Here is a 25,613-nt window from a genome sequence, read left to right as displayed (position 1 = left end):
TGCCAGCATATTCAGTAATAATTATACCATTATTTAAAAGAAACCAAGTTCGCCAGCGCTTGACCTAATGTTATAATTATTTTGTAGGCCTATGGGCCATATCGCTTACACGAGTAGTAGTTTTGACGGTTATTAATTTACGTGTAAAAACTAAGAGAACATGCAATGACTACGGACATGTGTCGGCTAAAAAGCAAAATTCCGAATCGTGGTAAAGATGAAATCCAAGAACATTATTATGCATGTTGGAGACAATTCTAGACTGCTTGTTAACTAACTGGGTTTTGTAAAGAAAAAAAATCTGTAGGAATTTTCAGCATAAGAAATTCAGAAATGTTCCAAAAAAACATGATAAATAAAACATCTTGAGTGTAAAAGTGGAAGTGCTCATTGATTCTATTGGTATTTAGCCAAGTCTTCTGGTTCATTTCTGTAGTCATTCCAAAAATACGAAACATAAACTTATAAATCATTAAACATTACGTAGTTTTTTGATCGTACGTGTCTATCATACAATAAAACGAAGTTAATGTTTTATTTTCAAAATTTTTTAATATTAAAATCATGGTCATATTTCCCCTCGATCCACTGATTGAATCCCAGTCTGTGATTCCTGTACGGGGGTTCACTTCCTGTCGTCATCGTCGTCGCTGGACTTGCAGTGGAGCGAGTGGGTGTTCAAGTACCCGTCAAACAATGCCCCCCAGGCCATGCTGAACTCACCCTCAGTGACCTCCTGGTCCTCTACAACGTGACCGTTAAAAGCATGAATCACTGCTGCATACTAGTATCAGGCGGGGGCGGGGGGGGGGGGGGGGGGGGGTTAGATACGATTAAATGATACGTTATTTACAATATTTTTGGTTTGCCGATTTCAGCATGAAAACACAATATGAAAAAATGGTTTACGATAATAAACCAAAGGAACTAAATTCGCGCCAAATATATTCAAATATTTATTTTCATTATTAAATATTTGCATTATAATTTGCATATATAATCTACATGTATATCATTTTGGAAAGGAGTTATTCGAACCCTTAAGTGTTCATTATAATTATCTAGGCCCATGCAAACTAAATGCAGGCAGAAGGGAAATAACTAGCTGAAAGTAAGCCATGCCAGTCGAATGCTACAATCCCTCGATCGGCTCCAGACCTCCTGTTTTAATGTTCTTTTATAATTTTAAAATGATCCCTTCACTTCTTTTAGAGTACAGTGTGACCGACACAAGTACAACCATCTATATGGTACTCTGTAGTCAGACTAGTAGTTGCAGGGCACGTCTATTCCGTCAACGTGTACATTTACGTAAAGGAAGGCCGTTCTTTTTTCATTGACTCCTTTCACATATGCATTCAAAAAAATGTCTCATTTTTTACAGGAAAATACGAATCCTATTCTCTATATCTCATTTAAAAATAAAAAATGTAACTTTTCGTTTCATGATATATAAACATAATTGTAGATATAAGAATATCTTACCATTTAGATCAAACAATTTGAAAAAATAGATGATTTCGGAGTCGCTGATGTGGTTGTCTTTGTTTGCGTCGAACTCTTGGAAGAAATAATGAGCCTCGTTCGAACAGGGTAGGTGGCGCGACGACCAGTGTGACGAAAAGTCGTGAGCTGTACGGAAAAGGTTTAGATTTTACTTTTCAGCAAGTCCCGACTTAGCTTATTGAGGAAAAATGTCACTTAAAAGACGAATCTGAGTATCAGTTTATCAATAATTAAATTGAAAGTTCATTGAATCAACAGATTCTTGATCGTTTGGTTAAAATACTAATAACTGATTTATGGTCAGTTGTTTAATTGTTTGCATACATAGTTCGTTTATGCGCTTATATTTCAAAGAAAAGACATATGGAAATGAGTGTGAAAATTTGTGATGATAAGAATAAGGATCATTCTGAGTTTAAAAGAATTCAGATACAAATCAATGTATACTGATTTGCGACTATGAATGGAGAAAATAGTTTTTTAAAACGATGAAAACAAATTCATTTAGGAAATAACGGTATAACTACATGTATTACTAAGTAACTATTACTAACGGGTAACTTTTACCAACGGGTAACTATTACTAACGATTAGTTCCAATCTGATGAAACATGTTTAGGAATTCCTGCTGACTAAGAACAGGGACATTCGTAGAATCAGCATGCATCACGTGATCAAAATGATGAAACAGTTCGAGTTTGTAGTTATGGTTGGCCAGCGCCACTGCAATACTGTGAAATAAAGTACCTACATGTAGCTGTGCAAGTACATATAACAAGGCCGAGTATACATTGTAACAGATTTCTTTGTTTATATCTATATCTCAAACAATGGCTGCCAAGTGATTAAAAAGTTTCTGATATGGAATGTTACTTGGTAAACCCAGATATTATTTACCATAAGAAAGCGGAGAAGAGTCCAAGGTTCGCCATGGTTGTGAAAAGCAACTCTGTTGATAAGTTGTATCGTCTCGCTTTCTTATCTTATATACTAGATATGGAACTATGATCTAATGATCTAACACGTGAAGGATTGTTCTCTCTCTCTCTCTCTCTCTCTCTCTCTCTCTCTCTCTCTCTCTCTCTCTCTCTCTCTCTCTCTCTCTCTACACGTTACAATGTATCAAAATATATTTCATTTTTCAAACATTGATTTCTAAATCGTCACAAAGGAAAACAGAACAATTGTACACATGTCTGATACCACGTCATCTTATTTTGCACTCTTTACAAATACTTTGTGGAAAACATATCTTTGAAAAAGCCTAATATAGATTGGATTGTTTCACGCATCCTTCTTCTTCCTTTCCCTCTTTAATTCTTCTTCTGATATTGTTAATATTTCACATCCTTCGGAAGTTATCAGAACGGTGTGCTCGAACTGCGCGGAGCGACTTCCGTCCTCGGATAGTGCCGTCCAGCCATCGTCCTCCAGAATGGCTATCATGTCCGTCCCCTCCGATAGAATAGGTTCTGTAATAAAGAATTGCATGATTTAGATTTCTTCTTCATATAAAGGTTACATACAAGAATGCATTTCTACTCATAAAACGGGGGAAAATATTGTATTATCTTCCATTCCGAATACCATCGTCACAAACCACTACAGTTCAAACACCAGAGTTCAGTTTTGATATTCGTTACGATTATAATTTTCAATGCAAATTTTAAAGCTGCTTGGTCCGATTTTTTGTTGTTACAGTGTAAGATAATTTTCCATACAAACCATTTGTCTTAGAAAGTTATGGACTTACTCCTATTTACACCAGCAGAATCTGTCTCCTTTCAAGGTTACAAATATTCAAAGTAAATGAAAATAATTTCTTTTTGGGCAAACGAAAAAACAAACCAAAATGCATCATGGGATGTTTAGAACAGGGAACCGTTTGATCTCGTCCCCCAAATAATTAGAGTTATACAACCCACATTCTATGCATCGATTGTAAACAAAGCAAAACTCAGAAATATTAGCAAACAAAACGTACACAGGTTTATTTGTAATTTGCCTGAACATTATGACCTTTATTTAAAACGATGGCGAAGTCGTAATACAACCATACCCGTCTTGACGTCAGGGGTGAATTTTAACATGAGGCAAAATAACGCGATACCCTTTTATGCCGTTTGTTTTGTTAACAAATTTTGTACACAACTTTTTTCATTGAAATTTTGGCTTAATTGACTGGGAAAACTACTGCAATGTCTATTATTATACATATACTTAGCATAACCATTGTTTAAAAACGTGCACAAAATTTGATATAAAATTGGACCAAGCAGCTTTAAATAACTACTTTAACATTTGAAGAAATTCGAATTCCTTTGGTATGTTTTTACCTATGGTAAAGGTCATTCCTTCTTTCATCGTCACGTGCTGCGATTCACATCCATCTAAAGCTGAAAATAAAACAAATATTTAAAACGGCATGCTGGCAAATAAACTATATAACAGATACTAACAGATCTATTTTATTGTAAACAATAACAAGAAAAGGCTATTACCAAACATGAAGTTTAATAACAATGGGACTTCCGAACGTACAGTATTTACTAAAATAGTTATGTATACCATAATATTACCGGCACCCACAATATAGTACAGACATGTATCTACACATCATCTAAAACAGTCTGCTATATAAAAAGACTTGTTTATACAAAGCTTAAGATAAATAAGTATGAATATATGTTTTTATGAATTAAAAACATTGTCAAAAATAAATGAAACTTACGTATGTGAATGATTTCTGGTGGTGTGTGAAATTCGTGTCCGATGCCGTGTCCACAGAATGCTGGTATGACCGAAAAACCATTTGCCTTTGCGAGGTCTCTACATTTAAAAATCAAAGTACTGAAGTACTGACGGGAGTTTATTTTATCGATTATCATTTATTTTAAAATCAATTTATCTTGCATGACAATTAGTTGAATTACGCACTTTTTTATAATATGAATTTTTAAACTTTTCCGACAAGAATTTCGAGAAACCCCATATGAATCATGTTGTGTAATATGTAAAGATAAATTGCAACTACTAGTATGTATTTATAGTTATCGAAACAATTCTAAAAATTGTATGGATCCAAGCACTATTGATATCGAACTCTAGTCTCGCTTAACTAGACGCTCGGCTGTCTCCGTTAATATCCGACAAGCAAGAGAGCCCCCTCTCTGCTTGTCGCAGATTTACGGAGACAGCCGAGCGTCTTGTTGAACGAGACTATATTAACTCTGGTGTAGGAATACATGAGACTACAAAAATATCTAAATTCTTCGTAGTATATAAAATTTGAGTACTTTCAAAGTGTTTATAGATAAGTTTCCTTGAAAAACAATGCTTCAGCATACATTGCATCGAATTTTTTTCTACTATTTTCAAGAACTTAGTCTTGTCAGCGGTGATGATTTGTGCTTAGGTCCAAACACTGTTTCACTTTCGGTTTCCCAGAGTAACTGCATAGGATAGTTGATTAAAATCAACTCCCAAAAAACACACGTTTACTCATAAAACAATATTTCTTGGCGTAATATGCCTTAAATGATTAGACAGCACGCAATGAAGAATACATGTATATATATATATCTCAGCCTTCTCCATAAGTAGACAAGAGTTGACAGATATCCTTATATCATGGAAAATGTTTTGAGAGAGCAGACCAAACTAGACAATAGATAAAATAAAAATATGCACATGTACAGACATTAGAGGGGGACTAACTTGATATGAGAAAGTAATGGAAAAAAATACAGAATGACTGTTAACTATTAATATGTAAATGGCATTATGAAAGATAATTATATTATGTATCTTGTAACCTAAAAGACAAATAAATCGAAATGATTGCTAAATTCCATGAGTCTTCTGGGACAACGAATAAACAGCGCGCCATTTGAGTCAGGTCAGATCTCCGACTACTTCAGGAAATAGGGATAATTTTTACAGATAATCATATTTAATATTTTACTCTTACACAGAAACAAGGAACAACCCCCATTCAACAAGAGATAATCTAGAAATTTTAAACCTCAGATTTGTACAGTTAACTTTCATTTATTTTCTAATGGTAATTCTGTGGTCACTACTTTGGTCACATGAATTGGAGCTGCATATAGAATACTAGTAAATGCACAATACGAAACTATGCATCATTTTAATTCGGGTTAAATAAAATGGAATAACCTTCATCAAAACTGTAATATCCCAAACTCTTGTTAGAATTCATGCATACCATTTAAATGTAGTTATCGTATTGAAGGTAAAAAGTAATAGTATGTCCCTTCATTCAACTTATACATGTAGCATCATTCCCTACATATATACACATGACTAAAGGGAACAGCTTTTACGCGTGCAATCAGACAATATCTTTAGCTAACTGCTTATAATAGAAGATTGAAAAATGCTTGCAAATAGATATGAGCAATGAAGGGAAAAAACCGTCATTGTAAACATGATAAATTCCGACAAATTACACGAAAAGGAAAGCTGTGATTTAAAGCCAAGACTATGGCCTATATCATAGGTTCATTCCTCAGGCTTATCATAATTTTATCTTTACAATGTCAGTTATCAATGTCAGTTTTTGGGTCATAAACCGTTCTACTTTAGTTTTAATCTACAAGTTATAAGTATGATTCTAATTACAGCAAAAGTACTCTCTCTCTCTCTCTCTCTCTCTCTCTCTCTCTCTCTCTCTCTGAGATATATATGGTAGAACAAATAGTTATACAAAAACACATTTTGTTTTTACAGTTTTTAAGGGAGAGAGATTGAAAGTTAACAAATTATGCATTGCTTGAAAAATGTTAAAAAAAATAAATGTTAATAAGTAATGTGTCATATATTTTTAAAAAGTTTGGTTTATGTATGATCAATAATATTGTTTGATAGCTACATGTATATTTACATACATGCTTTTCAAAAGCTATTTCACAAGAAACTAGTAAATGAAAATCTTAACGAAACTTTTTTAAATCCACACTGAAACAGATAATTTACAGAAAACATGGTTAATAAAAATTCAATTTATTTAATTAATTTTTGGGTATATTAAGTCAATGATATAATACATATTCCAAAAAATTAAATTGCTTGAATTTTTAATGAAAAATTGAATTTGAAACTACCAGGTACTTCAGTTCAATAGACTATTCATCTGCAAACAACAAGTCTTTCATAAAATGAGATTTACTAATTTATTGATGATAAAATATTCTGACAATCCCAACTACCTCTTTAGTAAATACGCATGAACAAATTCTATATAAGGCTTTATCAATTGCTTATGTTATTACAAGGTACATATAACTTGCAACATCCACCAGAGTCTATCTTACTTGATAGCGGTCCCAATGGCCAGGAATTTCTGTCCCGGTCTGCACTGTGCTATCCCAGCGTACAGGCATTTCTCCGTTACCTCCACCAGTTGTCTGCCCTTTTCATCCACAGCTCCAATCAGATAGGTCTTAGACACATCACCATGCACACCATTCTTATAAATCTGAATAACATGCAAACAGAAAATTTATAAACGATGCAATGTTGAAGACTTTTTTTTTAACATAATGTACTAAGGCTCATAAAATGTAACATTGATATTAATATCTAACTGTTTTCCAGCACTTTGTAACAACAGAATCATAAACAGGCCAGTGGTCATGTGTGTTTTCTTGTGCTGTAAGACAATTCTGTAAATATGCATATAAAGAAATATTGGTTAACAACATTTGAAAGCTTACATTTTAATTGTATGTACTGCTAACTTAACTAGCATACAATTAAAATGTAAGCTTATATGGTTACATATGATCAGAATTGAGAAAAATAACTCTCATGCTTTAAATGTTAATTTAAACATTTTTTCATACTTATTTTCTAGCAACTTTTTAAGAAGTGGTCATGGATAAACAAATCCAACACTTTCCAAGGTTACTAAAAACCCAAGAGCACATGAATACATAATAGATTAATGTATGGTTCATTCTACATGAAAGGTTCCATTAGACATGAACACTTAGCCAAATTCAAACCAGAGAGGAATATAATGCTGCCGCTGAACTTACAGTAATGTCGACATTGATCATGTCCCCTTCCTCTAGAGGTCGTAGGTCAGGAATGCCGTGACATGCTACATTATTGACCGATGTACAGATGGACTTGGGAAAATGGTTGTACATGAGGGGAGATGGGTAGGCTCCATTGTCTATGCACATCTGATGCACAACCTCGTCTATCTCATCAGTTGTTACACCAACCTTTTAGTACAAAATCATATTTATTCTAAAGCTCAGGGTAGTTAAATACATGTAACAAATAATTTAGATTTAAATCAAGATACCGGTATTTCAAGTTGCTTTTCAAAATATTGATTTTTTTTTTTTCATAGTAAAATTGCATGCACTGTGTGTTTATAAAATCAACTTATACAAAGTAAACAAAAAGTTTAGAAAATTATAAAACATAGCAATTGTGCCTGAAAATAACTACCGTACATACTACCAGTAAATACTTCAAATCTATATACAAGTATTACAAATTCAACTTACTTTTTAAAGAGAAAAAAAGACAAAAATTATTGTATATAATAATACCATTTAACATAAGAGCAAGGATGAAAGAATTAGTTTAATACAGGTACATGCCTTTAAATATCTTCCTGCACTGTCCAGAATTTTTCTAGCTAGTTGGCATGTATCCCTCATAACAGCAATTTGCTCCTCAGTTTTGATATCAATATCCAATGGTTTTGGTCCTACTACCCCAGTAAATGCATAGGGTGGCTTACGTATGTGATCTTGAATATCTTTTACTGGAGTCGTTTTATGGGGGAGTACTAAGCTGTGTCAAATATACATATACATTGTAATAAATGTTGAAATTCATTGAGTAAAACTCAAAAATAGAAAAAACCTCGTGTCCTATAAATTTATTACTTATAGACTAACATGCAACATGTTTATTGTAAAATAAATAGTTAATACCAATACATAACTGCATGGTTAGGGAAACATCATAATTTGCATTGGTATAGGTAACATCACTACAAGGTGTACATGCAATACTTGCCAGCCATAAATACATAAACACACTGTACGTCTTAGTCCAATAGTTGGAAAGAGAAAAAATATGAACTCATTAATTCATTTTATAAATGATTCTTCAAATTTCGTTTAAAAAAACTTTCTATTGATGGTGAATTTTAAAATTCAGTTAATTACATCCTAGTTTTAAGATATAAGATATATAATATTTTAAGTATTTGAAACATACTATTAAATTAATGATTACCGGTAATGTGAGATCAGTCTTGGACTGAGTTAAGTGACTCACTGTCATATGTGACCTTATTGTTCACTGTAAATTGCAACTTTATAACATGTAAGGAATTGCAGCTCCCAAGTCGTCCATCTGAATTTTTTCCTCTCGGGTGCTACAGACCTGCAGCTACATGCAACTGCATCCATCAATTTACAGTATTTAAATTACAAGGCTACAAATTTCTATAAATAGGCCGATTTATGTATAGCAAAAATATATAGAGAGTCCTATCAGTATATATTTTTAATCAAATATAAGGATGGGAGAAATAATGACGGACCAGACCGATTGAAATACCAGCTCAATTGGAAGAGCACCTGACTAAAGAATTAGGGGCCCAGGGTTCGAATCCCGGTCAGGTCCATCATTATTCCTCCCATCCTGTTACATCTGGTGCCATGATGCCTTGAAATGACAGATTAAATCCTGCCAGGGGAAAAAGTCTGGTCAGTCATTATTTCTTCCATCCCATTACAGCTACATATGTAGGCAGATGTATATATCACTGTTGCCATACAATTAGCGGTTTATATCGATAAAAATTAAGATGCCTACAAGCCTTTTATGTGTCCAAATATTTTAACTGCTTACCATGAAAACCTGAAGAATTTACACTCTATGCTAAGTCCATTTCATAAAGGAAACAATGAGGAGGACACCAATACCTGAATTTATGCCGTTTGTTGATGTCGTTTACACTTGGATACCTGCTCTCTATCTTTGAAAATGCACTGACGGGGAATACTTTACTAGCTTTAGATGCATGGTAGATGCAATATGTTAAATTTATTCGCATCTTTAAATTTGTCCTTAATCAGTCGCTCATTTAGCATCCGTTCTTCATTTATGAGGCAAGCATCCATGCAGACTAGATTTTCGAAATCGAAAGTACGTTAGTTGGCCGCTTATAGTATTTCAAAAAATGTTTTTGGAATGAATCGAAAAATATTTAACGATGTATTTAGTTATACAAAAATAAAATTAAGTTTCAATTTATAGCGAGCGCAGCGAGGCGGCGCGAAGCGCCGCTCGCGTAGCGAGCTCCATAGACAACGTGTACGAACGGAGGAAATTCGAGTTGAAATCTGCACATTGTTCAAAGAAAATTTTATGAGGCCACGTGAAAACGTTCTACTATCCCAGTGATCCTTTGCGGTGCATAGCAACATGGTGGAACAGAAAGTGTTTCTACGGAAAATTCTTACCTCTACATCGCTTACATTATTTTCATTTAACAATAAAAAAAATCCTTCTAAAAACATTACAGTAAACAACACATATAAGCTTACGTAAAAAACTGAACTTTTGCTGACATATGACGTCATTTCCTTCTCCGAATTTGTCCGACAATTTACGAAAACTGTCGAGCGCAAAAGAATGTTAACTATGACGTCACAAAGATCTCGCGTTTTAATTTCCCGCGATACATTTAGAGGTGGATCAAGCATAATGTACTGGATCATGTAGGAAGTACTTAGTATCAGTGTTAACGGTGACTCTTTGGCTGATTAGTTTTGTTTTGATGATTTTTTTTTTTTTGCTTAGTAAATACACACATGCAAGTTCCATGCTAAATTTATTGTCAAATTGATCCAATCATATATGCATACGTTAGGCAGGTGACAAAAAATTATCAAGAAAGAAAAGTCTAATCATTATTAGATCTACGTGCAGCCACGTCATTTTGTAATGAATAGATAAATGAAAAGAATTGAACTGTTAAAATATCTACCGGTACATGTATTTGTTATATAGTTGCATATGTGGTCAAATAATATTGGATATCACACACTAAGAAAGGGGTGAGGGCACATGTCTACAACGCTTATATAGCGTACAAAAATTAAAAAGATTTAAAACAAAATTAATGTCACTGAGGAAAATAATTAAAACACGGCTTACAACAAGGAACAAAATGAGAAATAACAAACAAAATTTATTTTTACTGATTTTAATGATCATTATTAAAAGGTAAAGAAAAGATAAAACATAATTGTATCTACATAAAAAAAACGGCGTTGTGTTTATCAAAATATTTTAATACAATGTAAGTCTGTTTAACATTTTATTAATGCTCAGTGGTAGTTTGTTTAAGTGTATAAGACTAGGAAGGGGCCATTGGAATAAAAGTTTGATAATTTCGGGTTCCTTGCGGTGGTAAAAGTTTTCGAGACAAAACCAAAGTTTTTTGGTTAGGGCAAGTCCACGGGTTGCATTTAACAATGATGACAGATGTGTGGTTCCTTCTGCGCTCGCCCCAACGGTCACACCGTAAAACATATTAAGAAAAATGGATAATTAATACTGTATGTTTTCTAAGTGTAATATAAAAACAAAAAATATCAATATTTTATGCTATAAGCGGTAGATAAAATTGAAAGTGCAAGTAAGGCACCTGCCGACACAAACCTGAGAAAACTACAAACTACAAAATAGTGAAGGTAATGCCGTTATCGCCTGTTTTAAAATATTTGATCGTTACGAAATCAGAAAAATTACGCAATTTTTGCTGTTGGATTTATGTAATTTTTTTGAAATAACCCTTTAAAAAAGCGTGAATCGGTGAAAGTCTCGTACCTGAATTCACCAATCAAAAACGACCACATCATACCTATCAGTTAGTCTAATGTGTAACAATTAGAAATAGAGGATTATGTTGTTGAATACAAATATCATTATTTAGAATTTATAGAATACTTTTTGCGGACCTACTAATTAAAGCTATATTACATTATTCATACAAGATTACAGGAATTTTTAAACTGCTAAAAACTTTTTGTAGATTTTATAGATACAAATAACACGTTACATTTAAAGGAACAAAAAGTTAAAGGGCTAAATTGATCCTTTTTGGTACAGGACCCTGTACCACTTCAATTGGGATAATTTAGTTGCTCTTAAGATCCTCTTTTTATAGGAAAAATGGCTCTATGCTAAAACAAAAATTCGGTACATGTCAGTTTTCATTTTTTTATTAGCATATTAATAATTACATATATGTGTGTAGTCATTAAATTAACTACAGGTCTGTAGCTCCCTGTCTGAAAAAAATTGGATGGATGACCTGGGAGCTACAGTGCCACCCATTGAGAAAATTGTATATTTATTGCACACAAAAAAGTGCACTAGCTTTAAACTGATTAATCTTATTATAATTAACGCAAATTCTGTGAAAACAATTAATACCATTTAATTTTCCATGCAATTTACTACTGATAGCATCTTGATCTTTACTTGCCTCTGATAATCTTTTAAACACCATCACCAGCCTCGTGAAGTGAGTTGGTGCAGTTTGTTACCATTATGTAAAAATGGTGACTCTCGATCTTAATGTAAATTTAACTTACTTGATTTTCCGAGGTCAGTAGCATGCTCCAGAGAAAGTCTGAGCCAAGTAAAGAGACAATGTGAACATTATATTAATATTGCCTGAAGAATTTAATGGTACCAATTGTTTTCACAGAAGTTGCGTAGTAATCAGCTTAAAACTAGCACACGTTTTCGTGTGCAATATAAATATACAATTTTTTTTATGGTTGGCACTGTAGCTCCCAGGTAGTCCATCCAAATTTTTTTTAGACCGGGAGGTACAGACCTGCAGCTATCATTAAATTAATGTTTTATCAAACCACACTCAACAGAACACTCGGATATTTTGATTTACGTGTATAAGGAGTCATACTACAAATTCAGCATCCTATCTTTTATAACACTTAGACACAGTTATTTTGGGAATTTTTCATTTAGACTTGTGGGAAAAAACAGTCAATTAAATTTTCAGTTGGGAATGGGTCCTGCATGCAAGGGATATTATGCCCCGAGTTAAAGCTAAAGGTACATACTTTTTTGTGTCATATTTTTTTTGCTGAATGAAGCAAAAACTGCAGATTGAGCATGATGTTCAAAATGATTTTAAAATAATTTCATATATATGCTTTAATACATACACATCTAGTTGTCAAACAGTCATTTAGTTTATTGTGTTTCAGAAATGGACATACTTTACATATACGTTTTCCTCCTTTCCTTTTTAACTCTGGAAGCTAAGAGAGATGATGATATTTACTGTGCAGGTATTACTATAAATATGGACAACTTATGCAAAAAGAGAAAGATCTATATTAATAAATTATGCTGTGCATTGGTGTAAATGACATTAAAAATAAGCAAGAAATATAGTATAATGAAAAAACCAAAAGCATAAAAGAAATCATGAGAAGGGAGATGTAAAAATTTTGTTTTGTGAACCCTTGAATTAATGAATTAAGTAAAAAATATCGATAGATTTATTTTTTTTTTATGGACAAAGTGCCTACAAACTTTATGACCATACATGTAAATTTTTGTATAAAATTTTTTCAGCAAATATAACTTTTGATATCTTCCACTAATCAATGTTTTGTATTTTTGCAGTGTGCAGAGCACTTGTTGATGAAGTCAACCACAGTATTTCTTTGGTTGATTCAAAGCAGAAAGTTCAAGTTGGAAGTTTTAGAGTTGATTCAAAAGGGAACCAGAAAGTAGTTGAGGTTTGTTCAATGCATTTCTAGTTGATGCCTCTATAAAGGCATTTTCAACTGATTGAATTTGTAACAAGTGTATTTATATTTTTAACGGGATAAATAAGTCTTAGATTTTATAAATGTCGATTTAAAAGAAGAAAATAATGTAATTTAGAAATTACTAGTGCACAAAAAAATAATGTTCATTTTCTTTAATTTTATTTGCTCAAAAATTCAACCTGGGGCTCAGGTGTTTAAAAACTACATGTAAACTACTGTATGTTTAGATGCATGAAAAAACCCATCTATTAACTGACTAAATGTTGACATTTTAGATCTAATGTAGTTTATACCTGGTATTTATTTGTTTTTAAGGTTCCCTTAGCAAGATCTGAAATTCACTTAACAGAAGTGTTTGAAACCATCTGTGAAAAATTTAGACAGTATGGTAATACCAAAAATGAACTAGGAAAGAAAAGTGTTGTGAGAATGGTTTCTAGGGATGGCAAACCTTTAGTTCTCAAAGATATCCATATTACAATGGAGGGCATGAAGTTACTCACACACACAGTATGTATTGACTCAAAAGACGATCTAAAGTCTTAAGAAATGTATGTTTATATTGCCAAAATTTGAAAAAGTAAATTCATATGCAATTTAAAAAAATACATGTGATGATAATATGATTGGAAATAGAATCACTAATGCAGCATGAAATCAACCCGTATCCATTAAAAATCTACTGTTTATATTCAGAGAACTTATTTAAGGAATAAGGAATCATTCCTTGAAGAGCTTTCAATAGGTTTGATTGCATGGGACCATATTTAATCACCTCATAATATTCAAAGATTGATTCCTTAATGTTACTTATATTTATATAATTTTTAGCAATTATTTGATTAAATCTTAAAAACTTCATTGATGAAATAGATTTGACTAGACATTACAAAATCAATTCGTAGTGTTATCTCAAACAAAGACACTGGAAAATGTAAATATTTAAACACAGAGACAATATTGTATTCAGATTCCATCCATTTAGGTATATATAGTGCTCTAATTTTTGTAGTGTGAAACAATAGCAGAGGAGTATGAAGATCAGATAATTCGAGCCTTCAGAGATGGAGAACTTGCAGCTGTGGAGCAGAAAGTGTGTGGAAACATTGCAGGTATGGCTGATTAGATTCATTGTGATGTCATCGCAGTATTCTGTTGAAAAAATATAACTGGACAATCTCCACTGGATATTTTTCCAAAAATGTGGTGGCGAACTACCAGTATACATGTATGTACCATTACCACAACACACGCTGATGGATCTTTAGATTACTTTTTTTCCATGCAATACTGTAAATTCCTTATATAACGCAAGTACTTAATTCCGCAATCCTGCTGTTTTGTATCAAATCGCGACAATATAAAATCGCGATAGCGGACCTTTTATCTTGATTTCTCATAGTTCCAAACTCTCAAAGAATAACGGCAAGATTTTAATTTGCGAATGGTGCTCCTTGCGATTTTACGCGGATATTAATTCCTTGCGTTTAATTAGGAATCTGCAGTGCATATAATGTAACTTGAATTGATCCACACAAGCGCCTTCAACTGATACTGACATGTAAATTCAGAGGCAATTAAATGTATAGCTTTAAGGTGTTTTTAAATCTCCTTATTATATAGTCGTTAATAGCTAATTTTAGGGGCAACTGTTGTCACCGTTCAGTCTAAATTGTGTATTATTTTTCCTCGTATGCAGGGTACTGCTCGGAGGAAGATTTAAACACACCCATGCCAGAGCCAGGCCCCGTACAGGAATCTCAAAAGGTGGAAGATAAAAGGGAAGATGAGGAGGAGGAAGAAGAAGATGAGACAGATGAAGGGATTGAAGAGGAAGAAGAGGAAAGTGAAAACAAAGACAACAAAGAGGAGTTATGATAGCAGTAGCAAATAGATGGTTACAGATGGAAGAGTTGTCTTTCTTTGGCACACTGATCTCAATGAAATGATTCTGTGCTCATGCCTCATTAATACACTGTCCTATGTATAGAGTATGAATTTTGGTTTATAGAAATATCTATATGCATAATTTTTCTGTTGATAGGTCAATGTTGACACACCACCCATGGTGTTAAAAATACATTCCCTGCTAATAAATATCATTGATACACATACTGTGGATTCATTTAAATTGGGGGGGGGGGGTTTTGCTTATTCCTGGGGATGTAATTTCATTGATGCTTTGGTTTTCAGTTTCAGTTAGAAAGACAGCTCTTTGTAAATTTGTTTTCATCGACGATGTTAATTTGTAGAGGAGGGCTACCCAGTAATACCACAAAAATTGTGCCACCTTGAATTCAAATGATTCCACAGTATTTGGAACTACACACAGGCTTTAATCTAAAAAGCAGTTTTTACTCAAAAATATTTTAACAAACTGTTTTGATTGACCAATCAGTTCTTGGTAGGCACAGGCCTTTGAAAGAATTCCTTCTAATCAAATTAATGGATCAGATATTTGTATGTTTATTAAATATGAACATGTTCATCAAACTATTTCTTGATCCCATATTTTAAACAAAAAATCATATGTACAAGAAAAATTGAAAATAGATATATTTTGTTACTGATTACAATAGGATTATTACATGGTATGTAAAATTTCTTTTTACTTGCACGTGTATATAATTGTAGATTTCGTTTGGCATTAACTAGAATGTATTACGAATGAATAAGGTGTACATGAAGAAATGACAATTGTGGGCAGGGAATGGCTGTACTTATTCAGAAAAAAATATGTAGAATTCTTCATTAATATAATAGCTCTAAGCAGGTTCCACCAATCTTCAAGATGAATAAGCTTCGAAATGATTAAGAAATTAACCTGTATATGGTCTTCATTTTTAAGATAACTTTTTTATGTTGACAAGTCTGTCATTGGCCACTGATTGGTCATTATCTGTACCTTATTTGATGGACCTCTAGAAATGAGATTTTGCAATAACTGTATGAATTATAATGAAGTACTTGATTAAATGTATGTATGCAAATTATGTAAAGCACAGATACAAGTAGGCAGGCCATTTGATCTAGAAATATTATATTTTTTTTATCAGTATAGAAGTAGATTGATTTAAAAATGGTTTCTTGATTGTCTTTTGATAGAAAAAAAGTGTGTTTGATTTAGTTATATAAATTTATCATATTCATTACTTGTATGAAAAGTATTCAACTTATTTATTTATCCATGCTCTTTACTTATCGTGGGTAATGGTCTGTCTGCATATATAGTTTTAAATAGCATGCACATAAAGATAGTGATTTTATTTATTACATTAGGTATAACATTATGATTATGAAGTATCATGATTTCAGCATACATTGTTTTCCATTTGTTCTGCATTTCTGGGTAAAAAAGTACATGGTACTAGTTTTACATTGTCTTTCAGGCTTGCATTAATTCAGTGTTGTTTCTAATGAAAATCCCCACTCAAAAAATATTTTAAAAAATAAGTTTTTAAATTATTGGTCTCTTATTTTCAATTTGAAGTTCAAAATTGAAACTTTTGAAGGTTATTATTTCATCTTTCCTGATCATTAGTTTTGTGAAATTATATTCTGTTATTATTATTTTATTTTTTTGGAGAAACAGATATGTTTTGGAAGAAATATTACCATTTTGTACACTATAAGCAGTATAGTAAAACAAATACTAGGTAAATTATTTTGAAATACTGTTATGTTAGATATTTTTGAATCTTGATCATCATTCTTGAATCATGTAAAACTTCTGCATAATTGATACTTTAATCATGTGTATTGAATACATGTGTATCATTTGATATATGGCATTTCATTTTTTATTTTTTTTGGAAATATTGATTACTTTTGTATATAAAAAAATCAAATATATGAAATCATTAATAAAAGTTTTCATAATGATTCTCGAATCATCTTCACATCATTTCGAAGAATTTCCTGGAATTGGAACAATAATCTATTGTTAATGTATTTCAATCTTCAACCATTGAATAGAGATAACTATGTTTTAAACAATAACCGCATACTGCTAAAATTACAACCCAAAAATAAATTACAAGAACATTTCACCCTAGGTCTAGAATATTTTACATGTAAATTTCCATGCAATGACGTGTGACTAACCGAATTCTACGCAGTTTACGTTACAAAAACTTCTCAAAATCGTTTAAACATTAAATTAAAATTAAAACTTTTAAATCGTACAAAAGATTTTATTAATTTGTTTTTGGTAAAATTGAAATGCTACTTATACATCGTCGTAGAGGTTGAAAGTATAAAAAGTTAATTCAGATGTTATAGACCACACCTTCTGGGGACATTGAGGTCAGGCTTCATTTGTACCCCGGGCTCAGGTGAGACCTTCCGGGGACTTTGAGATCAGGCTTCATTTGTACCCCGGGCTCAGGTGAGCTAAAATGACCGCTTACCTGTATGATCTTTGCTGTAATTTGATTTCATAATCGGGTTTATATGCAATTTTAATATTCTGGGGACTAGTTGTTATGAAAGAGCTCCTGAATGTCCACCCGCCCTGACCGTCAAACAAAGATTAAGTAGATAATAAAAGATTGTCCCAAAACACATATAGCCTGTGCAATATCTTGTCACAATCAGAGACATATATGAATAACACAAGTTGCTGTCCTTTAAAAAAGGACTACAATACGTGGACCATTTGCATGTGTTTCCAACAAAAACGTAAAAGCCTTAAGATTTTCAGAGATTCCACCGACTCTAGCCCTCTGCTTTTAACCACTAAATTTGTACGTTGTATTACGTATACATGTATGTATAGCCCTGACTCTTTTTTTTTATCTCAGAATTGAAAGGATTCATACTTCTAAAATAATTATGATCTATCTATGAATGAAGTTTGTATGTATAGTATCAGGCATTCGGTGAATTCTACTATTTGCGCACACATTACGATTCGCACTACTTTGTTAACTATACAGTGAGAGCTGTTGTGTAGCCGAGAAACTACAAAACATATAGTTCAAATATCTGGTGTCTTACCTGACAATATGCGGCAGACAACAGACAATGGTAAAAATATATAAGGAAAAACAGGGTAACAGGTGTAGTGCGGTATACGGCAGGATCAGAACTGGAGCTCCAGTAGGTTGGACCAGGTAAGGTTGGGGTGGACCAGGGTCAGAGGTCATGCATAACAATACACATACAATTATACAATGCGTTTACACTACACTCCTCCCCGTTTTATAATTAAAAGATGAATGTATACATACTACAGTAGGTAATCTCTTTTTAAAAAGGTTGACAATACAAGATACTGAAAAATATGCTAACATTTCTCTAAACGAGTTTTGGAGGAGTTATTAAAACTACCATATGAAAATATACAACGAGATTAAGTACAAATCCTACTTCAATTGGGCAGAACAATATCTAGCCCTAAATTTAGCAGGAACATTACAAAGTGATGGCACTGTGGACATCAGCGTCCTAAGGCACATATTACTAAAGATATGAATTTTGAGTACTGGAGTTGGCTCATCGCATGCAGTCTCGTCAATTAAGTAAACGGGACATATATTTCTAAATATCTTGAGGATGTGCTGGTGCTGAAGGTGATCCTCCCCTCCTTTCACAGTTAGGGTACAGACAATGCTGAGCAAGGTAAGGCCTCTATGTAATGGAGTGATCAGATTCCACTAACAAACACTTATACAGTATGTACAATTATATACCAACAAATTATTGTCCAAATGCAGCTTTATTCTGGTGAAGTGAAGGTAGGTATATACCAAGATAAACAAGAACTAATGAGGGCCTGTGTGGAAAAAGGCTCTGATCCATATGGAAAAATTTACAGCTGAGTTTTTAAAAGATGCAACATTCTTAGTCCGCCGTCTCATGATCCGCAGAACATTCTGCTCCGTCATGAACTTCGGAAAAGTCCTGTTGATCTAGCTGACCATTCTGTAACTTGGAAATGGTCTTCTGTTGCATTATGTCAGATTCCGGAATTGTCTGTATGTATGTCTATACAAGCCTTTGAGCATGTTAAAGCAGTAGCTGATGTGTCCTATATATACCGGTAGATTAACTAACTTAACAGTAACGGAGAGCTATCAAAATACCAATTATTCAAAGCACAAAATGGATTAAATCTAATTATGACAATCACCCTCTGACTAACAATTATTTCTTGTATAATAAATAACAAAACAAACTAGTTTTACATGAAAAGGAATGCTTCTTTCAACTACACACTGTATCAAAATATGAACCAAAAATATGAAAACATGGACGGGGAATATGTTAACTATAAAATGTTAAATGACACATATTGACTAAGTATATTGTTACTGGTAATAATAAACAATAAATGTGACGTGACCCTGATCTTGGAACTCGAACTTCTTCATCGACTGAAATACAAGGTACATGAAAAACATACTGGTACTATGATAATTTAAGTATATTGAACGTCAGTAGTGACATGCATATAACATTCTCCTGACTTGTTCAGAACCTGATGCATATCTTACATATGGAAACAAATGCATATTGTACCAGTATTTTGTTTATACTAACCTAGGAAAACTACTAGCAAATACTGTACTACATAACTAATATAATTGCCAAGTATCTAGCTAATGGGAAAACTGGCTTGGAAACAATCAATGTTTACTAAAATAATAATTATAAGGTCTACATATTTGGGTTACTCTTACAATTGTATAACAATTTTATTGTTCATAGTGCTTTGTCAATAACAAACTTATCAGCAGCTGCAAATGTCTTGATACATGTAACATTCTGCTTAATGAGTCACAATAAGTTATTAACAAATATTCAGATATTTCTTACTAGCAGACTGAGTATAGCAGTCATATTTCAGATGATTCTGCTCAAGATCAATTGCTTCCATTTCTTTTGTGATGGTCTGCATGTCTATGACCAAAGAGTCGACATGATTCTTCAGGGTGGACAGCCGTTGATAGACCTCAACATAGTGTCTCTTGACTGTCCGCAGCAAAGCGTCTTCTTCAGGTGTGTCAAACACCTCTGGCTGCTCTCTTCCATCAGTCAGTGCCTCAGCAAGATCTGACATTTCATGTTCATTCCAAACATCTTGCCTATCATCTTCACCACAATCATTGTGTATGTTACCACTTTTTGTGTTAGCGTGATCTGGGGATGATTGCAGGGTTGACAATTGTTGCTTTGGAAGCATTGTTGCAGGTTGCTGCTCGATAGTGGTCAGTGTCATCTGCTGCTCTTGTGAACATTCTACAAACTGTTGGTGTGGTGAGAGCGACATGATTGGCTGATGTTGAGGTTGTGCCATGTATTGTTCAGGAGGCAACTGAAGTGCTAGGAGTGGCGCAAGTACACCTTGCATATGTGGTTGTTGGCACTGCTGCAATAACATGAGTGTTTGCTTAGATCCATGGGGTTGTGTGTTCCGTGCATGGTCAGAACAAACACTTGCTTTAGCTGTTAAAAGGATATTGCCAGACACTGAAGAAGAACCCTGGTCAGATACCTCAACAGTTAGCGGTTTTAAAGCGCCCACTGTCTGGACCGACTCAGAATTGTAGCAAAACATCTGCATCTTGGAACTCTTTTCCACATTTCCAGGAATAGATTCAGCACTGGCTGAAGCCATTAGTGGTTCATAACCACCTTGCAACTTTGCCGGATTGACTTGGTACTGAATGCTACCCGTAACTGTCAAACCTGCTCCAGGGGAAGGTATGTCACTGCCATTTAACAGAGTTGGACTGACTTGATCCGTTAGGCCTGGAGTAAGATCCTGCATCAGAGCTGGTGCCATACACGTATTTTGACATGGTACATTTTGCAGTATTTGACATGGTACATCTCGCATTCGGGTTTGTTGATGTACTTGACCAAGATGACTTGCATTTTGCAATTGTTGAATGGTGTACTGCTGTGTTGGAGTGGTCTTCTGATTGAGTAGTGTCTGTAAGTTGTGTTGTTGTTGCTGCTGAATGCTGACTGGTGTTGGTAATGCTTGAGTGTAAATCTGTTGTGTCAGCTGATTTTGTGTTGTCAATGTCGGAGCATATCTCTGTTGTGAAACCTGTTGTGACTGTAGTTGTTGGAATCCTGGTGGTGGTTGAATATGATTGTGTGTCAGTACCTGTTGTTTAGTGCTGTTTAGCATAGCCTGATTTGGTGTACATGGCACATACTGGTTGGAAGTATTTGAGTTCTGTGTTGATTGAACTGGTGGGTACAATGTTTGTGACATAACCTTGAGATCAACACCTTGACCAGTACATGGAATGTAACCCGCTTGTGGTGTAGTGGCTGTTACCAGGTTTAAGTTTGTACCTTGACCACTGAATGGTACGGAACCGCCATGTGGCACAGGTGCAATGTTTGTAAGTGGTACCATGTTGGCATTTGTACTATGATCACTAATTGGTACATAACCACCCTGTGGTATGGATGCATTGTTTGTAGGTGGTACATTATTGATGTTTGTACCCTGACCACTAATCGGTAAGTAACCGCCCTGTGGTATAGGAGTACTGTTGGTATATGTACCTGGTACCATGTTGAGATTCGTACTATGACTACTCATCGGTATATAGATGCCCTGTGGTATTGGTACGCCGTTGGTAAATGGTACATTATTGACACTTATATCTTGACCACTTATTGGTACGTAACCACCCTGTGGTATGGATGCATTGTTTGTAGGTGGTACATTATTGACATTGGTTTCCAGACCATTAAATGGTACATAACTACCCTGTTGTATGCGTACATTGGTAGTAGATGGTACTATATTGACATTGGTTTCCAGACCATTAAATGGTACATAACTACCCTGTTGTATAGGTATATTGGTGGTAGATGGTACTATGTTGACAATAGTACCCTGACCATTGAATGGTATATTGCCGCTTTGTGGTATGGGTACACTGGTGGTCGGTAGTACTGATGCCTGAGAAACAGATGACTGGAAACTGCTTGGTGCCTGGGAAGGAAATCCACTTAGACTTGATGTTGTTTGGTATGGCATCATTAACCCCTGAACACTTGGTGATATGGAACCAGTCGAACCACCCTGTGCCTGGGAAAATGTACCAGTGTAACTTGTTCCAGTGGCCCTTGAAACGGTATATCCAGTTGGCATCATTCCATTGACATTTGATGGTAAATAACCTCCCTGTGTCATGGAAGAACTTCCAACTAACATATTTGTGTTATTGTCTGGTCCCATTGAAACACCTGACATTACCCCCCATGGATTTAGAATAGCACTTTGTGGAGGGTATTGAGCTGAATATGGTGTCCATATGGTGCAGGGATTCCACTGTAATGTTGGTTGAATCCTGGAGGGGCATTATGACCATGTAGCACTGTACCTGTCTGCAGGGAAAGTTGGCCTGTAGACACTGGACCTACTAATGGTTGCTGAAATGCACTCTGTGCACTCACCCCCTCACTAATATATCCAACGTTGATTGGATTAGAATACATCTTGTTGATCATATTGATGGTAAGTCAATGATTTGTCCATTATTGACTGCATGGTTGACTGCATGCTGGTGATCACATAAGTAATCAGTTCTAACTTTAGTATTTTCAAAGCCTGAACTAATTTTGACAAATAAATGAAATATCTCTAACTCAAAAATTTGTTTTAAAACAGAGACTGAACAATAATAACCTAGTTCAGTGAAAAAACAATTTGAAAAATTTAGAAAAAAAAAAAAAAAAAAAAATTCTCTTTTTTTTTTCTTAAACAATTTTCACCCTAAAGTGTAATTTTAAAAAATCTGAAAAATTAACAAATATAACAGCCCAAACTACTTGAACTTATAATATGTTCAACTAATTTAATACAATTTAATTGTCAACAGATATGAAAAGACCTTATGATATTGTGAACTTATCAAATAATGCTGCCCACAACTGATATACTGCAACAGCAGCAAAAAAAGTTCAAGAAAATATTTCAAAATATCAATTCTCCTAATGAATAAAGTAAATGTTCATTGCAAACAATATAATAACCTTACTTAAAACTACTAACTAAAGCTTGAAAATATATTCTATAAACTACTAACTAGTCTAATGTAAACAAACACGTTTTCAGAAAAATGAAACCGAAAGTGAAAGTTACTTTCACTTTAAAACGTCACAGTCGATTTGGCGCTAAAAATGGCGACAGACAAGACGACCGAAACAGTAAACAAATGTCAAAAATAAGAAAAACCTTTTCTAGGTAATAATAACTACAAGTATGACTTTCAAAGTTAGATAAATGCTTGAGTGTGACAATACATTACATAAATACGAAAAATAATTGAAAAACTACGAAAATTTTATACTTTTGGACACGTGTTTACAATTCACGCTTATCATGCATGAGAAACGGTCACCCACGTGTTTACAGAAACACGAGTGACAAAAATACAAGACGAACTATACTAAATTTCGCTCTAAGTACGCTTATGAAAACGCAAGCAAACGACAATACACAATAGAAAAAATAATGACAATATTGAGTTCCGATATGAAAATATCACGACGCCGCACGTGCTAACTGTCAGCACGCCGTGACAAAAAAACACTATGAAAACATGAAATTACCGGTCAAATTGCAGGAATAACGCACATGACGCTTATAATAAACGTCCAATGCAAAATATAAAAAAATATATTGCTCAAAAACGAATTTGACCGAGAAAATCCAACCGGCGATATGTGTATCGCCGTGTGGACAAAAATATCCAAAAATACACAAAAAATACGATAAAAGTTTACCGGCGACGCCAATGTTGTGTAGCCGAGAAACTACAAAACATATAGTTCAAATATCTGGTGTCTTACCTGACAATATGCGGCAGACAACAGACAATGGTAAAAATATATAAGGAAAAACAGGGTAACAGGTGTAGTGCGGTATACGGCAGGATCAGAACTGGAGCTCCAGTAGGTTGGACCAGGTAAGGTTGGGGTGGACCAGGGTCAGAGGTCATGCATAACTATACAATGCGTTTACACTACAGAGCTTTGTGTAAATTAAAAATTTCATATTTTGATGCATTTTTCTTGAGATTTTAACTTTTATACAGTGACATAATTATTCAATCATACTTTAATGCTTAAAAAAAATTTAATCGGGAAGTTCTCTAGCCTCGCCTACTATAATTACATACAACAAAACATTGCAAATTATGCTAGTTGATGCATGTTGTAGTTTCGGCATAACATTAACTTATTTCATAATACTGACAGTTCATATCACATACCGATCATTTCTTTTAAAGGAATACTTTGTTTCTGTACTGTTTACCGACAACTTTACAATTACAGCGCCTTTGAACTTATGTGTGCATATGGCACGGAATCCCGATCCCGATTCATATAAATGTGTGCTAGCCTGGTTCCCTGAGCTACCCATTACGCACAGGAACCAGGCTAGCTCATGCGCAGGCTGAATTTTCCACATAGCATCCGGTTTAACCTCGCTTATATATTTTCTGCGTGGACCTCAGGGTCCACGCAAAAAAAAAAAAAAAAAATCAGGAAACGTCAAAACAATTAAGTGGTATTTTTCTGGCCGTACTTCATATAATTGGCAACTTCTTGCAGTTGATATTAGTCTTTAGTAATAGTTTCAAAAGAAAAACCTCTTAGTATGGACAAAATGATCATTAAAGAAAGAGCCGTTGGATTGTTGGTGTCTGAATTGTCCGACATGTTGTACCCACTTTAAATCTGTTGTTTATTTTGTCTTCGCCACTGTTTTAAATATGTAGCAGTCCGAAGGAGAGGCGGTTAACACAATATTTCTTTTCTATTAGTGTATCGTCTTTATCATCGCCAACAATCCGAACAACCAAACCGGAAGTGTTCATGATATCAAACAAAAGTCAAGGTCTGGATAAACTACTTGGAAGTTAAGTGGAAATCAGTCGACCCAATGACAATGTTTGAACTAATTGCATGTAAGGAAAATAAGGCTATCAAGAAGAATATATTTTTAGCACAAGTATGAAATATTTCGCACATTGTTTTGTCTAACAACTAGAGCATAGTAAACAAGACGTATCCTCGGGATGCAGGACGCATTAGCCACGTTTTAAAAAGAATAATATGTAATGAATATTTCCTAAGCAAATGCGAGACAGATTTTGAGTTTCAAACGCTGCGATTATTATTCATTTTTTTTTCAACAGACACACACTGGTTGTGAGAAATGATCAAAATGCTCTTGAAAGGAAATCT

General features: G+C 34.0%; 2 protein-coding genes and 1 pseudogene across 5 annotated transcripts; 1 reads left to right on the top strand and 2 right to left on the bottom strand.

Annotated features, from left to right (window-relative positions):
* Nucleotides 1–532: 532 nt before the first annotated feature.
* Nucleotides 533–9,719, bottom strand: LOC128178421 (methionine aminopeptidase 1D, mitochondrial-like). 4 transcript variants are annotated; one of them, XM_052845565.1, is made up of 12 exons: nt 9,489–9,719; nt 8,148–8,343; nt 7,569–7,760; nt 7,116–7,193; nt 6,843–7,006; nt 4,238–4,335; nt 3,843–3,902; nt 2,616–2,978; nt 2,404–2,585; nt 2,095–2,237; nt 1,486–1,632; nt 533–744 (listed from the first exon to the last, which is right to left on the bottom strand). In XM_052845565.1, exons 1-8 carry the CDS (start codon nt 9,617–9,619, stop codon nt 2,791–2,793), a joined length of 1,107 nt encoding a protein of 368 aa, XP_052701525.1. In that variant the 5' UTR covers nt 9,620–9,719; the 3' UTR covers nt 533–744; nt 1,486–1,632; nt 2,095–2,237; nt 2,404–2,585; nt 2,616–2,790. The 4 variants fall into 4 exon arrangements, with proteins under 4 accessions (XP_052701525.1, XP_052701526.1, XP_052701524.1 ...); XM_052845566.1 differs by having other exon boundaries at nt 2,404–2,581; XM_052845564.1 differs by having other exon boundaries at nt 2,404–2,978.
* A 1,471-nt stretch (nt 9,720–11,190) lies between these two features.
* On the top strand, nt 11,191–17,267 carry LOC128178448 (protein canopy homolog 2-like). The gene is made up of 6 exons (XM_052845616.1): nt 11,191–11,264; nt 12,813–12,896; nt 13,237–13,352; nt 13,701–13,895; nt 14,398–14,497; nt 15,085–17,267. The coding sequence occupies exons 2-6, from the start codon at nt 12,815–12,817 to the stop codon at nt 15,261–15,263; spliced, it is 672 nt and encodes a 223-aa protein (XP_052701576.1). The 5' UTR covers nt 11,191–11,264; nt 12,813–12,814; the 3' UTR covers nt 15,264–17,267.
* A 1,067-nt stretch (nt 17,268–18,334) lies between these two features.
* LOC128175357 (uncharacterized) lies at nt 18,335–23,045 on the bottom strand (annotated as a pseudogene).
* Between the last annotated feature and the right edge of the window lie 2,568 nt (nt 23,046–25,613).

Source organism: Crassostrea angulata, chromosome 3, assembly GCF_025612915.1.
Source record: "Crassostrea angulata isolate pt1a10 chromosome 3, ASM2561291v2, whole genome shotgun sequence".
Lineage (NCBI taxonomy): Eukaryota > Metazoa > Mollusca > Bivalvia > Ostreida > Ostreidae > Magallana > Magallana angulata.
This window is presented reverse-complemented; position numbering and strand designations above follow the sequence as displayed.